Source organism: Jaculus jaculus, chromosome 9 (assembly GCF_020740685.1).
Source record: "Jaculus jaculus isolate mJacJac1 chromosome 9, mJacJac1.mat.Y.cur, whole genome shotgun sequence".
In the NCBI taxonomy this organism is placed as follows: Eukaryota; Metazoa; Chordata; class Mammalia; order Rodentia; family Dipodidae; genus Jaculus; species Jaculus jaculus.
Window position 1 is genome coordinate 130017866 of NC_059110.1, and position 24291 is coordinate 130042156.

The following is a 24291-nucleotide window of genomic DNA, read 5'->3' on the forward strand; positions in this document are numbered from 1 at the left end:
TTTTTAACTTTTCAAAGTGTATCTTCTAGCCAATTTGAGATTACACAGGGAGCTCACATTGGCAACGTCACACGATCTTTCTGTTGGATAGTACTGCCTCATGACCTATCGTGGATATGTTATAACCTTTCCAACCTTGTTATCATCCCATGAGGCTAGTGACTTGTGTTCACTCACTCCCAGAATGTCATATTAGTTTCTTAAAGCCTTCTATGCCCTCTTCACCCTCTTCTAATTTGTTCTGCACACCCTGGCTGAGTTTATCAGCCCAAAACACAGCTTTTTATCATGAAACACTCCTACACAAAACTAACCCCAGCTCTCATCTCCACTCGCCCAAGCCTAAATGCTTAATAACAAATGGATAAGAGCTGCCGCTTGAAAACCTTACCATGGAATATGAGCAATCCCACTGAGGGGGGGCCCTAAGTGCACTGGGTGTGGGGAGGAGGGATATAACACGATAATGCAAGGGGAATGGGACCAACACACGATTTGTCCATGCAACATAGTTTCCAATTAATAGAAATTAAGATTAAAACAGATAAAACTTTACTGTGTACTTTGTCATATTCTCAACAACCTAATGGCTGCCTTGCCAGGATCCTGACTTTCTCAGCAAAACTGAAAGGACCCGCAGCAAGAAGACTGAGCTGGAGGCAGGAGGTGAAGGGACACATCTGCCACCTGAAAGATTACAAAGATGATGCTGTTAAAGCACCCGGGGTTGGAGATATGGTTCAATGATTGGAGGTGCTTGTTTGCAAAGCCTGTTGGCCCATGTTCAACTCTTCCATACCCATGGAAAGCTAGAAGCAGAGTTGTGAATGTGTCTGTGATCCCAACATGCCTATGGCAATGGGAGGCAGATCCAGAAGAAGGCAAAGCTGTGGGCCGGCTAGACTGGCCTTCATTTGCAGCAGAAAGAGACCCTATCTCAAGGTGGAAAAAGAGCAGAGACACCTCACTACCCTCTGACACCCATACCCCCCCCACCGAACATCAAGGCTAGCCTGGGCAATAATATAGTAAGTGCGAAGCTAGCCTGGGCTTTAGTGTGAGACCCTTGCCCCGCACCCCTGACTTATAAAAACAACATCAGGCCAGGCATGGTGGCACTCACTTTTAATTCCAGCACTCGGGAGGCAGAGGTAAGAGGATCACTTTGAGTTCAAGGCCAGCCTGAGACTACATAGGGAATTCCAGATTAGCCTGGGCTAGAGTGAGACTCTACCTCAAAAAAACAAAAAAGAGGGGGCAAATTGATTTTACTTTGTGTATATGTGCTATGTGTGTGCATGTATGTTTGTATGTGTGCTTTACATGTGGCTGCATGCGTGGGTTCACGTGCTTCTGGACTTGTGTCCACATGGGTGTGAGACAAAAGGTCGCATTGAATGTCTTCCTCAGTCACTCTCTAACTTATTTTTTTTTTAAACAGAGTTTCTCACTGAACTTAAAGCTTACCAATTCAGTTAATCTTGCTATCCAGTTTACCCCCAAATTCTGTCTGTTTCCACCTCCTCAGCGATAAGAGTGATAGGCATATGCCACCATGCCTGGCATTTATGTTGGTTCTCTGAGTCAAGTCCAGGACCTCGTGCTTACATATTAAGTGCATTCCTGACTGAGCTAGCTCCCCAGCCCCAAAATTGAGTAAATTTGAATTGTCTCGATCTAAAAAGCAATGGTATATGTGTAATTAAAATTCCATTTCATCTCAAAAGCTTCAGACATGCATTCAAAAATTGGCCAGGAATTGTATAAATCCAAAGCTGGTAGAGCTCCTTGTCTGATCCACAAATTCTTGAGTCACTCGGGATGATAATATATGTTAAGCTTGGTGCAGGGAGATCCTTTGTCGGGGACGGACTTAAATTATGTGAGCTTCAAATTATGGTGTCTTCATTATCCTTTTCATAAGCGTCTCCATCCTTCTCAAATTTCCTCTCCTTTTTGGTTTGTGGAGGTAGGGTCTCACTCTGGCCCGGGCTGACCTGAAATTACCTATGTAGTCTCGGGCTGGCCCCGAACTCCCGGTGATCTTCCTACCTCTGCCTCCCAAGTGCTGGGATTAAAGGCGTGCTACCATGCCCAGCTCTTCCTTTTGTTTTTAAAACGTATTTATTTATAACACAGAGAGAGGGATGAAGAGAATGAGAGAGAGGCCTACTCCATTTCCCACATATTCCTTTTTTTAATGTACTTATTTATAAGCAGAGAGAGAGAAGGAGAAGGGGAAAGAGAGAGAGATCGAAGGAAAAGGAACAGGAGCTCCTTTGCTACTGCAAACAAACTCCAGACACATGCTTCACTTTGTGCACCAGGTTTTTCATGGGTACTGGGGAATCAAACCTAGGTCTTCAAGCTTTGCAAGCAAGTGCCTTTAACTGCTTAGCCATCTCTCCCAACACCGATACACACTTCCTTTCATTTTTGAAGCAACGAAATCCATTAAGTCGTGCCATATTCTGAACAAACTTGCACAAAGGTCTGGGAAGCAGACGGACAAACTCTGCAGTGTTGTTGCCTCAGATACATCGTCTAGCCACCGCTCCAGCTGCTTCTCCGGTGAAGTTGGGTCCACGTGCATTTTGCACCCAAGAACGAGATCACATGCATACACGGTTCATGCGGTATTTGTCGTAAGCTCTCAGCACACCACCACAGTGGATGGGGAGAGAGCCATTAGCACTGCCTTCCTCAAAGCAGCTTAAGCACTCCAGACAAGGGTGAGGCGTCGGCGTCTAACGCGCTGTCCCGACCGGATTCGATTGAGTTTAATGGCAGACAACTTCACACGCCAGGGCGTGGGTGGAACGGAAAGCAGCGCGTCCGCCCTGCTCCTCGCGGCGGCCCAGACGCCGACGCCGCCGGACACGAGCCAGTCGCTCAGGCCGCGGCCGCCCTGAGGCCCTGAGGCCCTTCGGCTGGGCTGATCTGGCGGGGAAAACACCACCACGTGGCCTGCAGCCTGGCCCCTCCCACGCGCTTCTGCCCAATGGGGAGTCGTGTCGTGAGGTGGGCCCGCCCACCGCCGCCACGGACTGGCTAAGAGTGCTGTCAGCATAAGAGAGTAACCAATAGGGTCCCGCCCTCGTCAGGGTGTTTGGTTCCTAGGAATAAGCGGGCGGGGCTAAGAGGCAGTGGGGCGGAGCGATGTGAGAGGGAGGAGGGGAAGGGCGATGAGGGACAGGGGCGTGGCTACGAGGGGAGCTGGGCGGAGAGACTCAGGAGAGGGGCGGGGATAAAGGGAATGGGCGGGCGAGGGGCGGGGCTAAGTGGGAGAGGGGGCGGGGTGAGGGCTAGGTGGGCGGGGTTAGTGAGGAGATGGGCGGGACTACGCGGGAGTGGGCGGGGCGGAGGGGAGGTGGGCGTGTCTCGGGCCGTCCCGGGGCCGGGGCGGGGCTGAGGTTGGAGAACCAGCCCAGGGGGCCGAGCGGGCGGGCTGCTGAGGTGGCTGTCGCCCGCTCGGAACTGCGGCTTCCCGGTCGAGCCGCCCCCTGCTCCCGGATGGAGGCCGAAGCCGTAGATTCCCCTCCGGGCCGGGTCGAGGCGGCCCTCAGCTGCTTCTCTTTCAACCAAGACTGCACGTAAGCGCCGTTCCCCCCTGCGGGACGCAATGTCACGACCCAAGGGTGCTGTCGCGTCCGCAGCCGGTGGCGAGGGCCCGAGCCCCGGACCGGACCTCGGCGGCACCGCGGGCGTTGCATCGCATGGGCCCCGGGGCGGGGGTGAGGACGGGTCTTGTTCGCCGCCCGGGTCCCTGGACCGTGGGCCTGAGCCCACCCGGACCTCCCGTCCGCGGCCAGAAGGGGCGGTGCTGGGTGAAGGGAGGCAGTAAGGCTGAGGAGGGGGCTTGGGTAGGGGGCAGGTTGGCAAGGAGGGAGAGCTAGTGACCAAAGTGGGTTTCTGGGACGTTTGGGGCACTGATCAAAACAAAGGAGAAAGGGGGAGTTGCAGGTTGACCAAGGCAATGTTTGTTAGTGCCGGAAGATGGGAAACCCAGGAAAAACTTTTCCCATTTGTCCTTGAGCCGCTCAACGTGGCATTTGGGCAGGGCCTCGGACAAAGAGGCAGCCTATCCCTGTGGCCAGGACCAGCCCAGCGCAGGGCATCTTGCCTGGTCACTTTGAGTCTAAGAAACCTTTTTGTTTTTCTTACTGTGTTTTCATGTCGCCCAGAAAGTGGACCGGGAGGCCCAAGAGCCTTTCATGGACTGCTTTCTCTCTCGGAAGCAGCAGTTCCACCCTGTTGATGTTTGAGCGGATTTTTTTTTTTTTTTTAAGTGTTTCACTTCGACTGTCACATTTGGACTTTGGTCCAAGTGCGGGGAATTGCTGGGTCGTGTTTCAGGCATCTGCAGGATTGGGTCTTAGAATCAAACGCCCAGTTTACTTTCCTTCTTTTCTGGAAAGCAGGCCTGGACCATATGGAATAATCTCTTTGGAATGTGCACTCGGGAGCATCAGCCAGATGGGGCAGGGATGACCACTTCGCAGCGTCCCATTTCCTGCTGTACCAGTTTCTGCCTCGTTCCTTGTTTAGAGTCAGCTTGTGCCTCGGCTGCGGGGGGAGGGGGGAAGGGGGCAGAACTTTACAAATAATGAACATTTGGTGGTGTAATTAGGGCCATCAAATACCATAAGCAGCCCTGGTTCCCATCCTGTTTCTGTGTTTAAAAACCCTACCCTGAACAATATCCCTTTGTCTGAAAAAAAAAAAAAATGTATGTGTAATCATGTAACTGAGTAGCTTCGCTGCTTGGTTCGATGAGTGACTTTTAAACTGCTTATGACCACAACCCACAAAGTACATATTGCAACATCTCACAATAGTCAAAAACATATAATAACCACAAAATAGTGTGTGCTCGTCCCTCTGGTATTTTCCTGTGGTGTCATCGTTGTTGATGATGTTGTGTATCAAACCCAGGGCCTCTGCACCCTGGGCAAGGGCTGTACCACGGAGTCACCATTTTCAGCCCCACCCTTACGTTCTGTGTCTTTTTGTTTATTTTTTAAAGCTGCTATCACCTACCAGATTCATCGTTTTTAGGATCCTCTCATAGCTGGAGATTCACATGCATGATAGATTAGAAAATATTCTGAAGTTTTGTAAGAAACTTTGGCAAGAGGGTATGTCTGTTGAAATGCCTGGGTAATGATTTCCTTCGCAATTCAACATACTGTTACGGGTGGGGGGCTAACTTGCTTTAAAGTAGTAAGTAACCTAAATTATACCTTGTGACATTATCGGATTTGAAAAAAAGATGCAATTTTCTGCATTAGTTCTTAAGTGGTAGAGTAAGGAGCAGCTTCCTATGACAGTTGGAGAAGAATGTTATTTTTCCAACTGTGCTTTGAAAGTTAGTTTCTGTGGTCCTTCCTGTCAGTTATGTTTTCTTGGATGAAGGCTCTGCTGGGCAGCTCTGTCTCGCCTATAAATAAAAGCCCTTGTCACAGTCTGTAGCTTTCAGCCATGAAGGGTATGACATTGGATTTCAAAATAGTCACGTCCCTTACTGGATACCTTCAGGTGAATTGGTGCGTCTGTGGGCTGGGCTTGGGATCCAGTCTTTCTGGAGATGGATAAAAAGAATGTCGTTTTGTGCCTAGAACTCATGCTTCCCATTTGGCCCTCTGCTAGACACCTTGGGCATGTTTAAATTTTGATTAGTGGTGTTCATTTGCCCTAAGCTCCATTTTTATGAGCAGTGCTCAGAATTGTTTCTTCAGAAAGGTCTTTTATAGCCAGGTGTGGTGATGCAAACTTTTAATCCCAGCACTTGGGAGGCAGAGGTAGGAGGATCACTGTGAGTTCAAGGCCACCCTGAGACTATATAGTAAATTCCAGGTCAGCCTGGGCCAGAGCAAGAACCTGCCTTAAGAAAAAAAAATAAAGTTACTTCTTTTGTAAGTATGCATACATATGTATGTGGTTCTCTATTTTTATTTTTGAAGAGAAATTCTGGTAGATCAGTGGAATAACCAGAAACTCTTTCTTTAAATTTCATTTTATATTTATTTATTCACGAGCGAGAGCGAGAGAGAGCGCGAGCACATATGGGGGCAAGCGTGGACACACCCTAGCCTCTTGCCACTGAAAACAAACTCCAGGCACATTATTACTTTGTGCACCTGGCTTTACAAGGGTGTTGGGGCGTTGAACCCGAGCCAGAAGACTTTGCAAGTGCTTTAACTGCTGAGCCATCTCCCCATCCTTGGTTTTATTTTTGATGTGTGTCAGGTGTTTGTGTGGATACGCGCATGTGTGGTGTGCAGGGAGCGGAGGAGGATGTTGAGTGTCTTTCTCCATAGCTCTTCCACCTTATTTCCCTGAGACAGAGTCTTGCCGATCCTGGAGCACCCCAGGTTTTGGTTAGACTGGCTGGCCAGGGACCAAGGGTGATCCTCCTGTCTGCAGCCCCTCATACTGGGGTCACAGGCATGCTCCATGGTCAGCTTTTTACGTGGTGCTAGGTTCTCTCCTGAGCAGCAAGCACTCTTACTGGCTGAGCCATCTCTCCAGCCACCACAAAGGTTTTGTGAATAAAGTGAGACATAAACCTGAATGCCTAGATTCAGAATCCAAAACACAATAGTGGCACTCTGCCCTTTCTCACATATAATAAAAGCCTTCCGGGCTGGAGAGATTGCTTAGTGGCTAGTGCACTTGTCTGCGAAGCCTAGGGACCTGGGTTCAACTCTGCAGGTCCCACGTAAGGCAGATGCACAAGGTGCCACAAGCACACAGGGTCACACATGCGGACAAGGTGGTGCATGCAGCTGGAGTTCTGTTGCGGTGGCTGGAGGCCCTGGCAAACCGATTCTCTCTTCGTCCCTCTCTCTCTCATTAAAAGAAGCCAGTCTTTTTTGGGCTTGCCTAAAAAAAAAAAAAAAAAGGCCTTCTGAGCTGAGTGTGGTGGCTTGTGGGTGGAGTCCCAGTGCTCCAGAGCCTGGGGGAAGGAAGAGAACTGGAACCCTTAACTCCAGGGATCAGCCTGGGCAGTGTATGAAGACCCTTCCTCAATCACAAAATAAAAATGCTTGAAAATTATTTTCAATTGCTAAATCACTTGGTTAATTTGTTGATGTTTTAGATGGGGGATAGGTTTTGGGAGGAGAGTGACAGGATCTTGTATAGCCCAGGCTGCCTTTGAACTGGAGATCCTCCTGCGTCAGCCTCCCAAGCATTGGAATGTTAGGTGTGTGGCCAGCTCCTTTGGTATGTTTTGTAAGACTGTAGTCATGGTACATTTTCTTTCTTTCTTCTTTTTTTTTTTAAATTATTTATTTATTTATTTATTTGAGAGCAACAGACACAGAGAGAAAGACAGATAGAGGAAGAGAGAGAGAATGGACGCGCCAGGGCTTCCAGCCTCTGCAAACGAACTCCAGATGCGTGTGCCCCCTTGTGCATCTGGCTAACATGGGACCTGGGGAACCGAGCCTCGAACCAGGGTCCTTAGGCTTCACAGGCAAGCGCTTAACCACTAAGCCATCTCTCCAGCCCTCTTTCTTCTTTTTAAAAATATTTTTATTTCTTCATTTGTAAGGAGAGAGAGAGGGGGAAAGAGAGAGAGGGAGAGAGAGAGAGAGAGAATGGCACTCCAAGGCCCCCCAGCTGTCGCAAATGAACTCCAGATGGATGCGCCTCTGCATCTGGCTTTACATGGGTGCTGGGGAATCGAACCCAGGTTGATAGGCTTTGCAGGCAAGTGCCTTAACTGCTGGACCATCTCTCCAGTCCATATGTTTTCTTTACTTGAAAATTTTATGAACTTCACTTTGCAGCTAAACGTGACTAGAGGTGTGAGAGGAAATTTTAGAAGCAACCATCACTGTGGAGTGTATTTTAGTTCAGAGATGCTTGTGGTCTACTTTTTAAAATTTTTTTTGTTTATTTTTATTTATTTCTTTGAAAGCGACAGAGAGAAGGAGGGAGAGAGAGAGAAAGAGAGAGAATGGGTACACCAGGGCCTCCAGCCACTGCAAACGAACTCCAGACGCATGCGCCCCCTTGTGCATCTGGCTAACGTGGGTCCTGGGGAACCGAGCCTTGAACCGGGGTCCTTAGGCTTCACAAGCAAGCGCTTAACCGCCAAGCCATCTCTCCAGCCCTCGTGGTCTACTTTTACAGTTGCTCTTTAACTGTAATTCTGGACACCAAAGCCCAGTTCTCGCTGTCCTGCTGTTGCTGGGCAGGGAGCTCCACATGAGCTCAGCTGCTCATCAGGTTGGAGAGTGAGGGGACAGAATCTACCACCTTGCTGATTGAATGCTGACTGCAGGTGCATGTCCTGTGTCCCAGGAAAGAACACGTTAGGTAGAAAAAAAGAATTCCTGGAAAAATCATGTGACCCTCTCTTTTTTTTAGGTGAGTGAAATAAGAGCCTTGGCCTCCAGGCTTGCAAGTTTTTTATTTTTAGTATATGCTTCCCTGTGAAGAGCAAATTTCACCTTTGCATAGATGTGCTTTAAATGAAGTTGGACTAAACAGTTGTAAGGTCCATGTCACTCTGATGGCTCCTCTCCCCGGGCAGAAGTACTTAGGGAAGGCTAAATACCTTGAGTGAGCTGTGCGAGGGTTGGTCTTCATGTAGCTGTTGGAAACAGAGAGAGGCAAGAGGGAAGTCACAGATGCTAAACAAAGTGGATGCATTTTATTTGCATTCTCTTTTTTCTTTTTTTCTCTCTCTCTCCTTTCATTCATTCATTCATTTCTTTTGTTTTCTGGATAGGATCTTGTTATGTGTCCCAGGCCAGCCTGGAACTTGCCATCCTCCTGCCTCAGCCTCCTAAATGCTGAGATTACAGGTAGGCACCACCACACCTAGTGACTAATCCGCTTTCATCTCATCACTAAGGAAACCTGCATATATGCTTTGCCTATTCCTATTGGTTGAAAGTGGAAAATTAAGAAAACTACATTTTAAAACTCACATTGACCCAAATAAATGTTTAGTTTATATTTGTTGACTCTGGTAATAACTTTATAGAGTGTAGGACAAAACAGATTTCAACTCTGGTTGCATGTTAGAGTACTTGAACATAAAAAAAAGTGAACAAATACCCGAGTTGAGTTTATAATATATGAAAGTATCTAGGTTATTTTCTTGGAAACTCATGAAGTATCCATTATATTTTGTGTATTTCAGGCTGGGGAGATGGCTCAGTAGCTAAAGGTGCTTGCTTGTATTGCCTGATGGCCCTGAGTTCAGTTCCCCAGAACCTACATAAAGCCAGAACAGGCCCTGGTGTGCCCATTCTCTCTCTCTCTCTCTCTCTCTCTCTTTATCTCTCTCTAATAAATAAGATAAAAATTCTTGTATATTCCTTTTTTATTTTAGACAAGCCCAGTGGACTGCCCTTTGTTTTATGTGAAAGATTGTGCAAGAGAGAGAGAGAGAGAGAGAGAGAATGGGCACACCAGGGCCTCCGGCCACTGCAGTTGAACTCCAGATGTGTGTGCCACTTTGTGCCCATGTGCGACCTTGCACGCTTGTGTCACCTGTGCGTCTGGCTTATGTGAGACCTGGAGGGTAGAACATGGGTCCTTAGCCTTCACAGGCAAGCGCCTTAACCACTAAGCCATCTCTCAAGCCTTCCTTCCCTTTTTTTCCCAAATCGATTATGTATTTATTGATTTGCTCATTTGTTTATAGGTTAAGTGTGTGTTCACGTGTGCCACCGTGTGTATGTGGGCTTATAGGACAACTTTTGAGCTGGTCCTCATTTTCATACAGAGCCTCTTGTTATTCCTTACTGTGTTATCAAGTTTCTGGAAAATTCTGCTGCCTCAGTCTCTCTTTTCACAGTAGATACACTGGGATTACAGAAGCCTACCACAGCTTCCCGTTTTTTTTTTTAAATTTTTTATGTTTGTTTATTTATTTGAAAGTGACAGACAGAGAAAGAGGCAGAGAAAAAGAGAGGGAGGGAGGGAGAGAGAGAAAGAATGGGCACACCAGGGCCTCCAGCTACTGCAAACGAACACCAGACGCGTGTGCCACCTTGTGCATCCGGCTAATGTGGGTCCTGGGGAATCAAGCCTTGAACCGGGGTCCTTAGGCTTCACAGGCAAGCACTTAACCACTAAGCCCAGCTTCCCGTTTTTCTATGTGGGGTCTGGGGATCCGAGCTCAGGCTCTCAAGAGTCGCACAGCAGTGCTCTATCCACCACACCCTCTCCTCAGCCCTGAATTTCTTTCCTTAAGCTAAAACAAAAAGTCGTTGAGGAAAGGGGTGGGGGGAACAACAACCAATAATTCACCTCATAGTAAAGTGCTTTTCAAACAAGAAGATCCCCTGATTATTGTGCGGGGTGGGAAGGGGGCTATATTTAATATTCTTAAGCATTCCTTTTTCCTTATGCCTGTACAGCTGATCTTTGATAACTATGACATTTTTTTAAACATTTTTTTGATTGTTTGTTTGTTTATTTAATTGAGAGTGTCAGACAGAGGGGAAAGAGGCAGACAGACAGACAATGGGTACATCAGGGCCTCCAGCCACTGCAAACAAACTCCAGATCCATGCACTACCTTGTGCATCTGGCTTATGTGGGTCCTGGGGAATCAAGCCTTGAACCGAGGTCCTTAAGCTTCACAGGCAAGTGCTTAACCACTAAACCATCTCTCCAGCCCAGCTTTGACATTTTGATTGATGAGAAAGTTCGGGCAGTTTCTGTCTCGTCATCATTTCCCTTTTCTTCTGTTTAAGTTGCCCTTAACCTTTTTTCATTTTCCTCATCTGATGTCCAAGGAGGCTTTGCCAGGAGGAAGTTACTAGTGACCTAAGCTACTGGATATGTATATGCATCTCCACCTGAGGTGTCGGGGGGGGGGGGGGCAGGGGGTGCGTCCAGACAGGGCTGTGCTTGGAACACTGTGCCTGATGCCATCCCCACGCTGCCATTGTCTTCCACAGATCCCTAGCAATTGGAACCAAAACCGGTTATAAGCTGTTTTCTTTGAGCTCTGTAGAGCGGCTGGACCAAGTCCACGGAAGCAGTAAGTGTGCGTGTGTGTGGCTGTTTGGGCGCGTGGAGTGTGGGTGGTGCACGCATGTGCAGGGTGTGTGTGTGTGTGTGTGTGTGCACATGCACAGGCTGTGTGTGTGCACATGGTGTAAGGAAGGAGGAATCTCCGAGATAAGTCCTCCCTTTACACTCCACTCTTAATCTTCTTGATTCCTTTTCCTCTCTTGGAGTGCTGGGGATCGAACCTAGGATCCCTTGCATGCTAGGTAAACACTCTCCTGCTGACCCAGCCACAGACTTCAACCTTGAGCTTTCTGTCTTTCTCTCTTAGCAACAGAAGGCAAACAGTCAGTGTTTGTCAGATTTGAATAAAAATCATTGTCTCCACTTTCATAGAATCCCCAGGGAAGGCTTATTAAAGTTTGGCAGGGACTTCACTGATGGTTTCTTTTTTTTATATTAAGAAATCCTTTGTTGGAAATCATATTGATATTTTTCTATATATTTATGTTCACAGTGACCAGCTGTAATCATTGCCAAACTGAAAGGTCACTTGTGACCTCCATTTGCTGTGGTACAGTACACTAGAATATTGATACCATTTATTCAACCAAGGAAATATTTTAAAGTATTTTATTTGTCCTAATAAAGTAACGCCCTATTTACATAGTTGTATTGAAGTAGATGAGGAATTTCTAGTGAGTGTTAAAAATATACTTAGAGATGTGACTTTCAGATTTTTCAGAAAATATTTTATGGGCTGGAGAAATGACTTAAAAGTTAACATGCTTGCCTGCAAAGTCAAAGGACCCAGGTCCAATTCCTCAGAACCCACATCAGCCAGATGCACTAGGTGGCACACACGTCTGGTGTTTGTTTGCAGTGGCTAAAGGCCCTGACGTGCCCATTCTCTTTCTCAAATAAATAAATAAAATATTTTTAAAAAATGTTTTATTTAGCCAGGCATGGTGGCATACACCTTTAATCCCAGCACTCAGGAGGTAGAGGTAGGAGAATTGTTGTGAGTTTGATGCTACCTTGAGACTACAGAGTGAATTCCAGATCAGCCTGGGCTAGAGTGAGGCCCTACCTCAAAAACAAACAAACAAAAATGATTAGAGAGACAGAGCAAGAGAAAAACAGGCAGGGGAGAAAGAGAGAGAGAAGGCATATCAGGGCCTCCAGTCACTGCAGGCAAACTCCAGATGCATGTGTCACCTTGTGCATCTGTCGTACATACATTCCGGGAAACTGAGCCTGGGTCCTTTGGCTTTGTAGGCAAGTGCCTTAACTGCTAAGCCACCTCTCTAGCCCTTAAAGCTGTGCTTGTTTGAGAGAGAGGGAGAGAGAATGGGTGTGCCAGGACCTCTAGTCACTGCAAATGACTTCCAGACAATGTGCCATCTTGTACATCTGGTTTTACATGGGTACTGGGAAATTGAATTGAACTTGCATCCTTAGGTTTTGCTGGCAAGTGCCTTAACCACTAAGCCACCTCTCCAGCCTGGATTTTTAAAATTAAGTTAAGTTTTATTTGTGTGTGTGTAGGGGGTTATATGCATGTGTATGTGCCCACTGTGCCCTGTGAATTTTCCCGTGGTGGGGTGCTCTTACCTGCAGGGGCTGGAGGGGAGACAGTGTCCCCCTTCATCATTCTTCCACCCATTCTTACTGGAGCCAGAATCTCTTACTAGTCCCTGAGCTACCGTATTTTCTCCCTGTACCCTCAGCAGTTCTTCGGTCTCTGCTGCCTTACAGAACCGGCTGCCTAGCTGTTTATGTGGGTCCGAATGGTTGAGCTTGAGCAATCTCTCAGGCCTCCTCAGGCCCTTACACTTGCACAGGAAGGGTCCTTAAGCTCTGCACCATCTCTCCAGCCCAATTTTTGGGTTTTTCTCAGGGTAATAGTTTATGCCAACATAATAGTTAAGATTATAAAAGCTTTGCTTTTCCTGGAAGGAACTTGGTTTGGCAAATGGTATTTTGTGCTCCTAATATATTACAAAAATTATACCTTTTTGTGACTGTTTTGCTTAGCATATGACCCCTGTTATAGTCCCTGTGGGACTTGTCCAAGCACAAGGAAAGCAGGCGTATGACAGGTGATGAGATGGTCTCAGGCTGAGGCCTGGCCTGTTCGGTGCTCTGGTGGCTTACTAATGTCCGTTCTTTTTGAGTACAGAAGTACTTTACTGAACCAGGTGAGGTGGTGCACGCCTGTAACCCTAGCACTCAGGAGCCTGAGACAGAAAGGTTATGCGTCCAAGGACAGCCTGGGCTATATAGCATGACCCTGTCTCAAAAAAACCAAAAGTACTTTAAATGGTAGGTCCAAGCGGCTCTGGAGATCCTGGCTTTGTGTCTCAGTCACTGGAGTCTTCTTTGCTTTGTTCAGAAAGGCCTATGAAAGTGTGACCCCGGGAGATAGTTAAAGCAGGATGGTCATCATAACCTTGTGCTGACGGAGGGTTCCCATGTAGTGAGCCCCAAAGCCTGTGTGTGAACAAGCCTGTGCCATGCCCATGGTCACAGAGGCCCAGTCCTTCCTCCAGGCCGTCCTTGTGACCTCCGCACCGCTCTCCCCTGCCCCAGATGAAATCCCTGATGTGTACATCGTGGAACGCCTCTTCTCCAGCAGCCTGGTGGTGGTGGTCAGTCACACGAAGCCACGCCAGATGAATGTGTACCACTTCAAGAAAGGCACTGAAATCTGTAATTATAGCTACTCCAGCAACATCTTGTCCATACGGCTGAACCGGCAGGTAAGGAGGCAAGATCCCTCAGGGTTTGCAGACTTCTGCTAATTGGACCTGAAGAAAAACATCCTGAAAGGTGAATGCCTTTAAAGCAAGTTTTAGTATCAGAAGGCCAAAGAGGAATTTTGCAGAAGGCCTGGTATCATGGGAGAATACAAAGGACATCTTCACACACCTTCCCTGGTCATAGCGGGCTCATGTCCTCTCTCCCTTGTCAGCTTCCTTCCGTAAACTGTCTGGTTGGACGTTTGTCCCAGTAACATGGAACTGACTACAACAATTTTCTATTTATGTGGGTGCTGGGGAACTGAGCCTGGTTGGCAGACTTTACAAGCAAGCATCTTTAACTGCTGAGCTATCTCCCCATCCCCTCTGTAACATTTTTTCCTTTTTATATGTTTGTTTCAAGACAGAGTTTTGCTATGTAGCCCAGGCTGGCCTTGAACTTGCAATTCTACTGCCTCAGCCTTCTGAGTATTGGGATTACAGGTGTGCACCAGCATGTCTAGTTTAAAAATAGTTCTTTATTTCATTTCAGCTGCTGGCAAAAATCTGTAGATTTGGGACTGGAGAGATTGCTCAGTGGTTAAGGCACTTGCCTGCAAAGCCTAAGGACTCAGGTTCAATTCCCCAGTACCCACGTAAGCCAGATGCACTAGGTGGTGTATGCAGATGGAGTTCATTTGCAGTGGCTAGAGGTCCTGGCATGCCCATTCACTCTCTCTATCTGCCTTTCTCTCTTTCCCAAATAAATGAATTATTAAAATCTGTAAATTTAGGGTTTGAGAGATTCCTCAGCAGTTAAGAGTTCTTGCTTTCAAAGCCTAATGGCCAGGGTTCGATTCCCCAGTACCCATGTGAAGCCAGACGCACGAAGTGGTGCATGCATCTGGAGTTCACTTGTAGTGGCAGGAGCTTCTGTTGTGCCCATACTCACTCACTCTGTGTGTCCACAATGCATGAAAATATTTTTTATAAACATGTAAAATTTTCCTCTGACTTTTAAAAGAGGAACCTACAGTGTAGGGTGCTCACTATGCACCATGCTGTTGCTGCTCTTGGGCAGGTGGCTTGACAGGCACCAAGGTCCCCTTGTGGCAGCTGAGTTGCCTAAAACACAGTTAAGCCCAAGGCTTTGACAATTGAAAAATGTTATTCATTTGTTTGTGTGCATGTGTGTGTGTGCATGAGTGTGTGTTCATATGTGCCAGAGCCTCCTGCCACTGCAAACAAACAGCAGACATGTGTTCCACCTTTCGCATGCAGCTTTATGTGGGTGGGTATCAAGTCATCTCAGGAGACAAAAGGCTACAGGAAGGGAGAGCTGACAGCTAGGCCTGCCCCTCGCTTCGTTACTGGCTTCTTTAGAGGTGGGGATGGGAACCTGGACTAATGAGTGTTCTCCTGAGTGCACGCTGGTGCCCAAAGGTTAACGGACCTGCAGGACGTGGGCGGCCCTTCCTCGTCTCGTCTGCTGATGACAATACCAGAAAGGAGGGGAGAAATCACACAAGTGAACTGAGCAGACACGACTTGAGGTCTCTGATCTTTATAGGGTATTTGATACAGTCGCCCCGAAGAGATGATGATCAGGAAGCAGGCAGACATTTGACCTCTGCGTGCTAGCTACTGCTGTGGGCAGACACAGAACGTTCTGCAGCGAAACTTAACAAGCCAGCACAGATCTCAGAGAAGGCGCTTGAGCCAAGAATTCCACTTCAAAGGCTTTGAGCAGAAAACGCTCCCATGGCCAGGACCCCAGAGTTCTTTCCTTTCTCATGGCTGCTCCACTCACTTCGCTCAAAACATATCCCTATTCCTCAGGCCATTTTCCTTTCTCTTTTTTCCACATGTGAACATGTGTGTGATGTGCACGACTGTGTGTGATCAAGTGTGCATGCACACATGTGGTGGTCAGAGGCCAGCCTCGCGTGTAGGCCCCTGCCTTCCCCCGTCTTTGAGGCAGGGTCTCTTGTTGTTTGCTGCCATCTATGCCAGGCTTGCTGGCCCAAGAGCGTCTGGGGATTCTGCAGTCTCTGCCTCCCATCTCACAGTGCGTGCACTGGGGCTGCAGACACTCGCTTTCCACGTCGGCCTTATGTGGGCTCTGGGGGACCCCAACTCAGATCCTCACACTTGTGTAGCAAGCGCTTTTGCCTACTGAGCCAGCTCCCATCCCTAAGCGTCTATATTCTTAGAGTATGCATCGCATATGACAAGAAGAATGATCCTTCCTGGTGCTGGAGAGGTGGCTCAGCAATGAAAGGCACCTGTTTGCAAAGCCTGATGACCTGCGTTTGATTCCCCAGGACCCACATAAAGCCAGATGCAAAGTGGTGCATGCGTCAGGCATTTGTTTGCAGTGACAGGAACCTTTGGTATGTCCATTCTCTCTCTGCTGGCAAATAAGGAAAAATTTAGAAACAAAAGAGAATAACCAGCGGGGCTTGGTGGTGCACACCTTTAATCTGAGCACTTGGATGGCTGTGTGTTCGAGGCCAGCCTGGGACTACACAGTGAGTTCCCATCCAGGTCAGCCTGAGCTAGAGTGAGACCCTGCCTCAAAAGAGAGGAAGAGAAAAAAAAGCAAAACAGAAAATATCACGAGGAAACATCTTAAGGGGCTGAGGGAGTGAGTGTACAGGCTATAAGGACCTTGCATGGGATGTGTGAGGCCTTAGGTGCAATCCCTAGCATAGGTAGGGGGAGAAGAGCATGCTAGGGAAAAAAAGATGGAAGCATGAGACTGAGTAGCTGGCCTCAGAAGGCCAGGTTTGCCAACTGTATTCACAGCTAACCAAGGGGGGCCACGCTGTAGCCTCAGGTGTGACATCAACAATGAAGGTCACTGCCTAGGGCCAAGACAGGAAGAGACAGGTATTCCTCTTGTTTAAGGTGTCCTATGATAGCTCATAAGACAGACCTGAAGCAGAGTTCCAACCTATCCTGACTGGTGCCCAGGCTGCCCCACGGGGAGAAGACCTGGGGGGTTTATCTCAGGCTCACAGATCCAAGGGACGTTCCATCAACAGCAGAAGAAGATGGCGCCCTTTCACAGATCCAAGCAGAGGGAAACCCTACAAGCAGAAAGCAAACAGCTGAAGCAGCCAGGATCACAGCCAGGACTCAGTCTGCTCTCCACACACATTTGGGCTGGAATGCAGATCTCCCCAGAACTCACCTTTGGGCTGGACCCCAGATCCACCCCAAGTGATGCCTCCTCCAGCCAGCTGCTGGAGCCTTAAGGAGGAAACTTAACCTTTATCAAAATTACCTGAGGCAATGGGCCACACGTTCACATTCAAACTGCCCCCGCCTCAGGAGAATGGAGTCCGGCTGCGCGGAGGTGCCGGCAGCTGCTTGCATGCACAGCACCCAACACCCACACTGTATGGGTCCCTCCACGTTGGATGCCATGGGGAGCGACTGAGCCCAGCTCACTTTGAGCTGAAGTGGAAGAGACAGGTGTGCAGCACTGGGGTAGGGGGCGCTGTGAGAGGAGCTGCACCCAGGAAGGAAGCCCAGGGCCCTGGGGAGGAGTGTTGGGCTGAGGGCTTCCCCAGCTCCCTTTACCAGGACTGTGGAGAAGAGAGCCGCACAGAGGCAGCTCTGGGGGAGAGTTGAATGGAAAGGAAGTAAAGCTGGTAATTACTGCTTCCCCCCAGGATGCCTGGGATCTGGAGGGTTTCCCACATGCTGGTGTTTTCCCATTTTGGAATATTTGCATAGGGTTTTTCAATTCAACATCCCTAATCTGAATATTCAAATTCTGAAGTTCTCTGCCGTCTGAAAGATGTTGAGCACCATTTGCTCAAAGTTACCAGAGCATGTTGGATTTGTGGATTAGAGATGGCCAGCCTGTATTCAGAGAGAGCGGGAAGTGTGACAGATAGCCATGTAAAGTGCTCAAAGAAACCCACATTTGTGTGTAGGGAGACCTCTGTTACCAGCATTGAAAGGTAGCCATCAGGAGGGCTGGGTTGCAAGATGTTCCCTGAACCATTGAATCATCCTGTTCTAAGGAGAGAAGAAAGTACAAGAAGGGAGGGGAGGGAGGGGGCGGGGGTGGAGGAGAACCGAAAGGAAAAAGAAAAAGGAAGGGAGAAAAGAAAAAGCATTCTTAATTTCTAAACTAAGTTTCTTAGCATATTGTATTTTAAGCATCTGCTCAAGTGGGTAATGATGTGTCTCTACTTCCTACCCAAACAATCTTCAAAAGGCACCATTAACATTTTTTTCTTTTTAGGCTTAGAATCAAGTTAGGTCTCATGAAAAGTGGGTGACTTGAATTTGCTGGGTCCCCTTTTCACTGTGTGATTCCAGAGGCTGGGCCCCCTTTTCACTGACGGGCCTGTGTGATTCCAGAGGCTGCTGGTATGCCTGGGAGAGTCCATTTACATCCACAACATCAAAGACATGAAGCTGCTAGAGACGCTCCTGGACATCCCCGCAAACCCAACAGGTGAGTCCAACAGTGGGGTACAGACCACCCTCCCTCCCTGCAAACCCAACAGGTGAGCTCCAACAGTGGGGTACAGACCACCCTCCCTCCCTGCAAACCCAATAGGTGAGCTCTAACAGCGGGCAGAGACCACCCTCCCAAGGCCTGGGTGATTCTTTGTAGGCAGCATTGGCATTTCCACCCAGCCTGGAAACCTCAGCCTTAGGAGTCTTTGTGGTGCTTGCCTGGAAGCCGTATTCTAGGTGGTTTTTTTTTTTTTAACTTTATTATAATTCACAAGCAGGAAGAAGGAGAGAGAGGAGGGAGGGAATGGGTGGACTAGGGCCTCTTGCCACTGCAGACAGAACTCCAGATGCGTGTGCCACTTTGTGCATCCGGCTTTAGGTGAGTACTGGGGAACAAAACCTGGCCTATCAGGCTTGCAAGCAAGTGCCTTAACCACTAAGCTGTGTCTCCAGCCCTGAAATCTGTATCTCTTTTTTTGAGGTAGGGTCTCACTCTAGCCCAGGCTGACCTGGAATTCCCTTTGTAGTCTCAGGATGGCCTCAAACTAATGGCAGTCCACTTACCTCTGCCTCCTGAGTGTTGGGATTAAAGGTGTGTGCCACCACGCCCAGCTCTGAAATTTGTATTTAATGGTAGCAGATACCCTTGCTCTGGGACTTTGGTCAGCAAGTGAGCTAGGGCATGTAAGGCAGATGCGTAGGAGATTCTGTGTGCTTGATGTTGAAAGGAGTTAACCCTAATGCTTTTTTGTGGCTGTTCATTACTGAGGAGGTGTACTAATTAGAAGCAAGTTTAGACTTGGTGCCTCTGCATGGCTAGGAGAAAGACCACCCACATTAAAAATGATGTTTTACTACATGACAAGATGAAAAGCTCTCATCTAGGGTGCTGGGGTATTGAACTTGATTAAATTCTCAGAATTTGACATTGTGTGTGATACCTCTCTGGCGTTTGAGAATGGGAAGAGTCTGGACTTGTTAGGGGGAAACGGCCCATGGTGACTGCTGTCGTCACCCTTGCATTGCCCGTAGAAAGCACCCGACCAAAACCAGTTGATGGGAAGAAACGTTTGCATTTTGGCTTATAGTCTCAAGGGGAAGCTTCATGATGGCAGGGGAAAACATGGCATGAGCAGAGGCTGGATATCGCCTCTGCCCACAGCACGTGGAAAACAGCAGCAAGAGAGTGAGCCAAGCTCTGGCAAGAGGAAGTTGGCTGTACCACCCATAAGTCCACTCCCCACCAGCATACCTCCTCCAGCAAGTCTCCACCTCCCAAGTTGCCGTCAGCTGAGACCAAGCATGAATTTATGGGGAGCAGCTGATACAACTCGCCACTGTGACTTCTTAAAAAATTTTATGTGGGTGTGTGGTGTACATGCATGTGTGTGTACATGCGTGCAGAGGCCAGAGGCCGACAGTGGGTACCTTCCTCAGTTACTCTCCACTTTATTCTTTGAGACAGGGGCTCACTGAACCTGGAGCTAATGGATTCATGTAGACTAGCTAGCCAGCAAGCCCTGGGGACCCTCCTGTCTCTGCCTCCCCAGCACTGGGAGCACAGACATGTGCTGCCACGCATGGCATTCACATGGGTGCTAGGAATCCAAGTGCAGGTCCTCGTGCTTGCCTGGCAAGCACTTTACCCACTGAGCCATTTCTCCAGCTCCAGGCGATGACATTGGATTCATTCATTGGCTAAAAGCAGACAAGACAGAATCCGTTCATTGTGGTGGGGAGAAGCATTGTCATGTCTGTGAGGATTCAGATTCGTGTGCGTACATCGTTTTCCTCGTCAGTACCACTAAATGACCACTGCCATTTACTTTAGCCCTCCAGTTCCGTGACTTTCATAGGATCTCAACCTCAGTTTCCAACCACGTAATGTTTGATAGATTGATCCGCATAGGGCCTTTTAGTTGATATGGGGGCTGTGTGTGTGTGTAGGTGAGTGGGTGGTCCTGTGGATTGAACCCAGAATCTCACACATACTAAGTATGTTCCACCGCCCCCGAGCTATACCCCCGTTGCATTTATAATGTTGAGGCTATTGCACCGCTCTGTGAGAGGCTATACTTGTTACTCAGAAGTGCTTGCCTAGCATGTCCAAGGCTATGGGTTTGATCCCCAACCCTGAAAAAGAAAGGTGTATAAAGTTCTGAGAGATAATGACTTTGAAGCATATTTCACAAAGTGAAAGCCGATGAGGGGAGGGGTTGTAATGGAGAGGGGTTGGAGTGAGGGGTTGAAGCACTTTGAGCTTGTGTCCATTGTGTTGTTGATGTTCTGTGTGCTGGCATCATCACTTGACTCCAACAGGCACAGATGGACCACTTGCTTACCTGGAACCTAGGTCCCAGCTGACTGTGGTTTCCTGGGTCAGTATTAGGCAGAGAACCTAGCAGCTTATGAGGTTTGGACAGTGAGAGGGAAGATGTGCTCTACTGACAGGTGTGAGAAATACCCAATCTGAGTAGAGCTCCTGTACAAAGTGGGCTTGGAGTGCACCTTGCTGTATTTGGGATAACAAACCTGTTCTAAGCAGAAAGCTAAAAGGTGCATTAGGTCTAATTTCTCTTGTTTTAAACTATTTAATTATTTTATTTATTTGAGAGGAAGAGAGAGACAAAGAAAGAGAGAGAGAATGGGCATGCCAGGGCCTTCAGCCACTGTAAACGAACTCCAGATGTGTGTGCCATTTTGTGCATCTGGCTTACATGGGTCCTGGGGAATTGAACCTGGGTTCTTTGGCTTCAAAAGCAAATGCCTTAACCTCTAGCCATCCCTCCAGCCCTGCTGTCATTTCTCTAAAGAGGGGATTTGGGGACAATCAGGCCATTCCCTGCCCTAAACACGTCATGCAATTGGCTGTGGGCGTCGAGGCCCTGAGGCCCAGCCCCCGATGAAAGGGAGAGTTCTTCGATCCTGCGCTTCACTTTAACACAGTACACAGTCCTTCACCTTAAAGAAAGAATGAGGTTGGAGATGCATCTGTGGAGATGTCCGGGGGGCGCACATGTCGTGGAGTGCTGCTGCAGACAGTGTCGCCTGCCCCGTACAGCACTCAGATCGTGTGGAGTGCGCTGTCGTGTCTGTGGGCCATCACTGACGAGGACGCACTTAGATCGCGTGGTGTTTACTGTTGTGTCCGTGACTGTCACTGGCCAGGATGTTCCCACACCACATGTAACAATTCCTGCTTATCTACAGCTCAGAGACTCATTGATTGCTCTACTTTGCAATGAGGCAAAAACAGAAAATTAGTTTTACAATTGTGGGATTATTTGCATCTTGAACAAAATGGAATCCTTTTTGTTTGGTATGGTTGTTTTTTCTTTCTGTTGTTTGTCTGGTTTGTTTTTTGTTTTCTTTTTTGTTTTTTTGAGGTAGGGTCTTGCTCTAGCCCAGGCTGACCTGGAATTCACTTTATAGTCTCAGGCTTGCCTTGAAATAACAGTGATCCTCCCACCTTTGCCTTCCAAGTGCTGGGATTAAAGGTGTGTACTAACACTCTTGGCTTTGGGTTCTTTTTTTTTTTTAGTGTAGGGTCTAACTTTATAGCCCAGGGTAGCTTTAAAAAATTTCTTTTTTGTTTTTTCGAGGTAGGGTCTCACTCTAGCCCAGGCTGACCTGGAATTTACTATGGAGTCTCAGGGTGGCCTCGAACTCACGGCAATCCTCCTACCTCTGCCTCCCGAGTGCTGGGATTAAAGGTGTGCACCACCGCGCCCAGCTAATTTCTTGTTTTAGCGGATTTTTATTGGCACCTTCCATACATGCATACAATACAGCAGGATCCAAGCACTCTGCACTGTGAGGAGCCTGAATCCTCAGGGACCCGGAGCCTCCTCATATGTTCTCTTCCTCTAATTTATTTTCTGGACCAAACTATAAGCTAGGAACCCCCGCCTGTTCATAGTAGGAGTACGTCCTGGGCGCCCTGGGAACTAGGGTGGCTTCCTTGGCTTTCCAGCCCGATCCCCAGCGTCTCCACCTCAGGAAGTGCCCGCTAGGTCGCTGCGCGCAGCTCCCCGGCCTCACGCGCAGTGTCTGGGTGGCTCTGGGTTTCCTTCCTTCTCTCTGTTTGCGTCATGCTGGTTCCTGCCACATCACGTGCTGTTGGCTTCCCAGTTTGGCCGTTTGGAGCTCTGAACCTCTTTCCTGCAAGCCTGCCCCAGTCTGTGCTCTGGGTGGTGAAGGGTGGAAATGTTCACCAACGTCCTGCCAGCAACAGGACTCGGGAGGAAGCCGAGGGTCCCAGGACGACCACCCCAGGCCGGCTGTGGAGGGAGCGGTCTGGTCACTTTGTCCAGGCGCGTCCCGCGAAGGGCAGCGCAGGTGGCGGTGCCCAGCTCCCCGCACAGCAGCACGCAGGAGCCAGGTGGCCCTCCCCGCTTTCCCTTGCCATTGACTTGACGTTCTTGTCTTTCTCTCTCTCCTTCTTTCCTCCTTCCTTTCATGTATTTTAGGCAGGGTGTCACTCTAGCCCAGGCTAACCTGGAACGCGCTCCATAACCCCAGGCTAGCCTTGAACCCACAGCAGTGCTCCTACCTCAGCCTCTCCTTTCAGTTTACTGCTGAGTAGGGCTGGGGGCGGGCGCATGCTGGGGAGCGCCTGTGGTGGTCGGAGGACAACTTTCAGGCGTCGCTCCTTGCTGTCCACCTTGATTGAGGCGGGGTCTCTTTCATCATTCCGCTCAGCATGGCTAGCTGCTCTGTGAGCTTCCAGCACATTCTCCAGTCTTCACCTCCCATCTCACCGGAGGCATGCTGGGATTACAGACACCTACTGTGTGTCCAGCTTTGACGTGGTTCTGGGGATCCAATCTCAGAGACTCCTTTGTGTAGGAAGCACTTTATCCTTAGCCATGTCCTCTGCCCAGTGCTTTTGTTGTTGTGGTTTTTCGTTTTCCTTGAGATAGTCTTGCTATTCCATGCTGGCCACAAATGCAATCCTCCTGCCACAGACTCGTGAGCGCTGGGGTTGTGTGCCTCACCACACCGAGGATCTCTCTTCCTTCCCCTTCTGAAAACCGGAAGGCATTTGGCGTGTGTGCTGCTGGGGGTAAAACCCAGGGCCTCATTCATGCTAAGTACACTACCAGCGAGCTACATCCTCCAGCCCTGAAAAATACTTTTCAAAACTTTAATTAATCTCAAAGCAACTGCACTGTATAAATCCATTCCTGGGTTGGGGACGTTGCTCAGATTAAAGGCACTTGCTTGCAAAGCCTGATAGCCCTGGTTCAATTCCCCAGTACCCACTTAAAGCCAGATGCACAAAGTGGCACATATTTTTGGCATTCATTTGCAACAACAGCAGGCATTGGCCTGTCTATAGTCACTCTTTCTATCTTCCTCTTTCTCAAATAAATAAAATTAAAAAAATAATAATAAGTTTCTTCAGAGCCACCTAAAGTTTGACATGAAATACTAAGGTCCAAATGAGTAAGAATCATGGGTCCTCCTTGTCATTCTGCCCACGGTGCCGTTGCACGTTGGGTTGCTAGCAGTCCCTCACTTTCAGCTGTGGGAGAACCATAAATACGCAGTCTCGGTGAACGAGCAGCCTACAGCAGTGAACTTCTTATTGCCGCTCAAAACAGCCAACCAGGAGCAGCTTATGGGGGAAAGGGTTATTTCTGCTTACAGTTTTGAAGGGAAGTGTTATCACGGAGCTGGCGGGGGGAGCGAGGCAGCTGGCGCATCACATCTTGTCACAGCAGCAGGGAGGAAGGAGTCCTGAGGGTGCTAGCCTTAAACACCCAGTGTGCTGGGCCGATAAACCTCAAGGCCCACCCCCAGCGACACACCTCCTCCAGGGAGGCTCCACCTCCCAAGGGTCCCACAGCTTGCCCAAATTTCCACCAGCTGGAGCATTCAAAACCCACGAGCCTGTGGGGAATATTTTATTCACATCACCACGTGGTGATTTACAAAAATATGCATCGAGTCTCAAACAAGTCCAAAAGCCACAACAAAACCTCATTCCTAGTTACAGAAATGATGAGAAAGGAGCAGAAAGCCAATGCATGTCTACGTTTTGGGTTATTTTTTTTCCCTTCCATTTTCTCTGTATTTTCTG

General features: G+C 48.5%; 1 protein-coding gene across 4 annotated transcripts in view; it reads left to right on the top strand.

The window, feature by feature from the left end:
* The first annotated feature begins 3426 nt into the window (after positions 1–3426).
* Wipi1 (WD repeat domain, phosphoinositide interacting 1) overlaps positions 3427–24291 on the top strand; it is a 37222-nt gene continuing 16357 nt past the window's right edge. For 3 of the 4 annotated variants that reach the window (XM_045159178.1, XM_045159180.1, XM_004655141.2), the window contains exons 1-4: positions 3427–3593; positions 10932–11014; positions 13576–13745; positions 18105–18201. In XM_045159178.1, coding sequence (XP_045015113.1) covers positions 3514–3593; positions 10932–11014; positions 13576–13745; positions 18105–18201 — 430 coding nt within the window. In that variant the 5' untranslated portion in view covers positions 3427–3513. The remainder of the gene's footprint in view (positions 3594–10931; positions 11015–13575; positions 13746–18104; positions 18202–24291) is intronic. The other variant, XM_045159181.1, reaches the window with a different exon arrangement.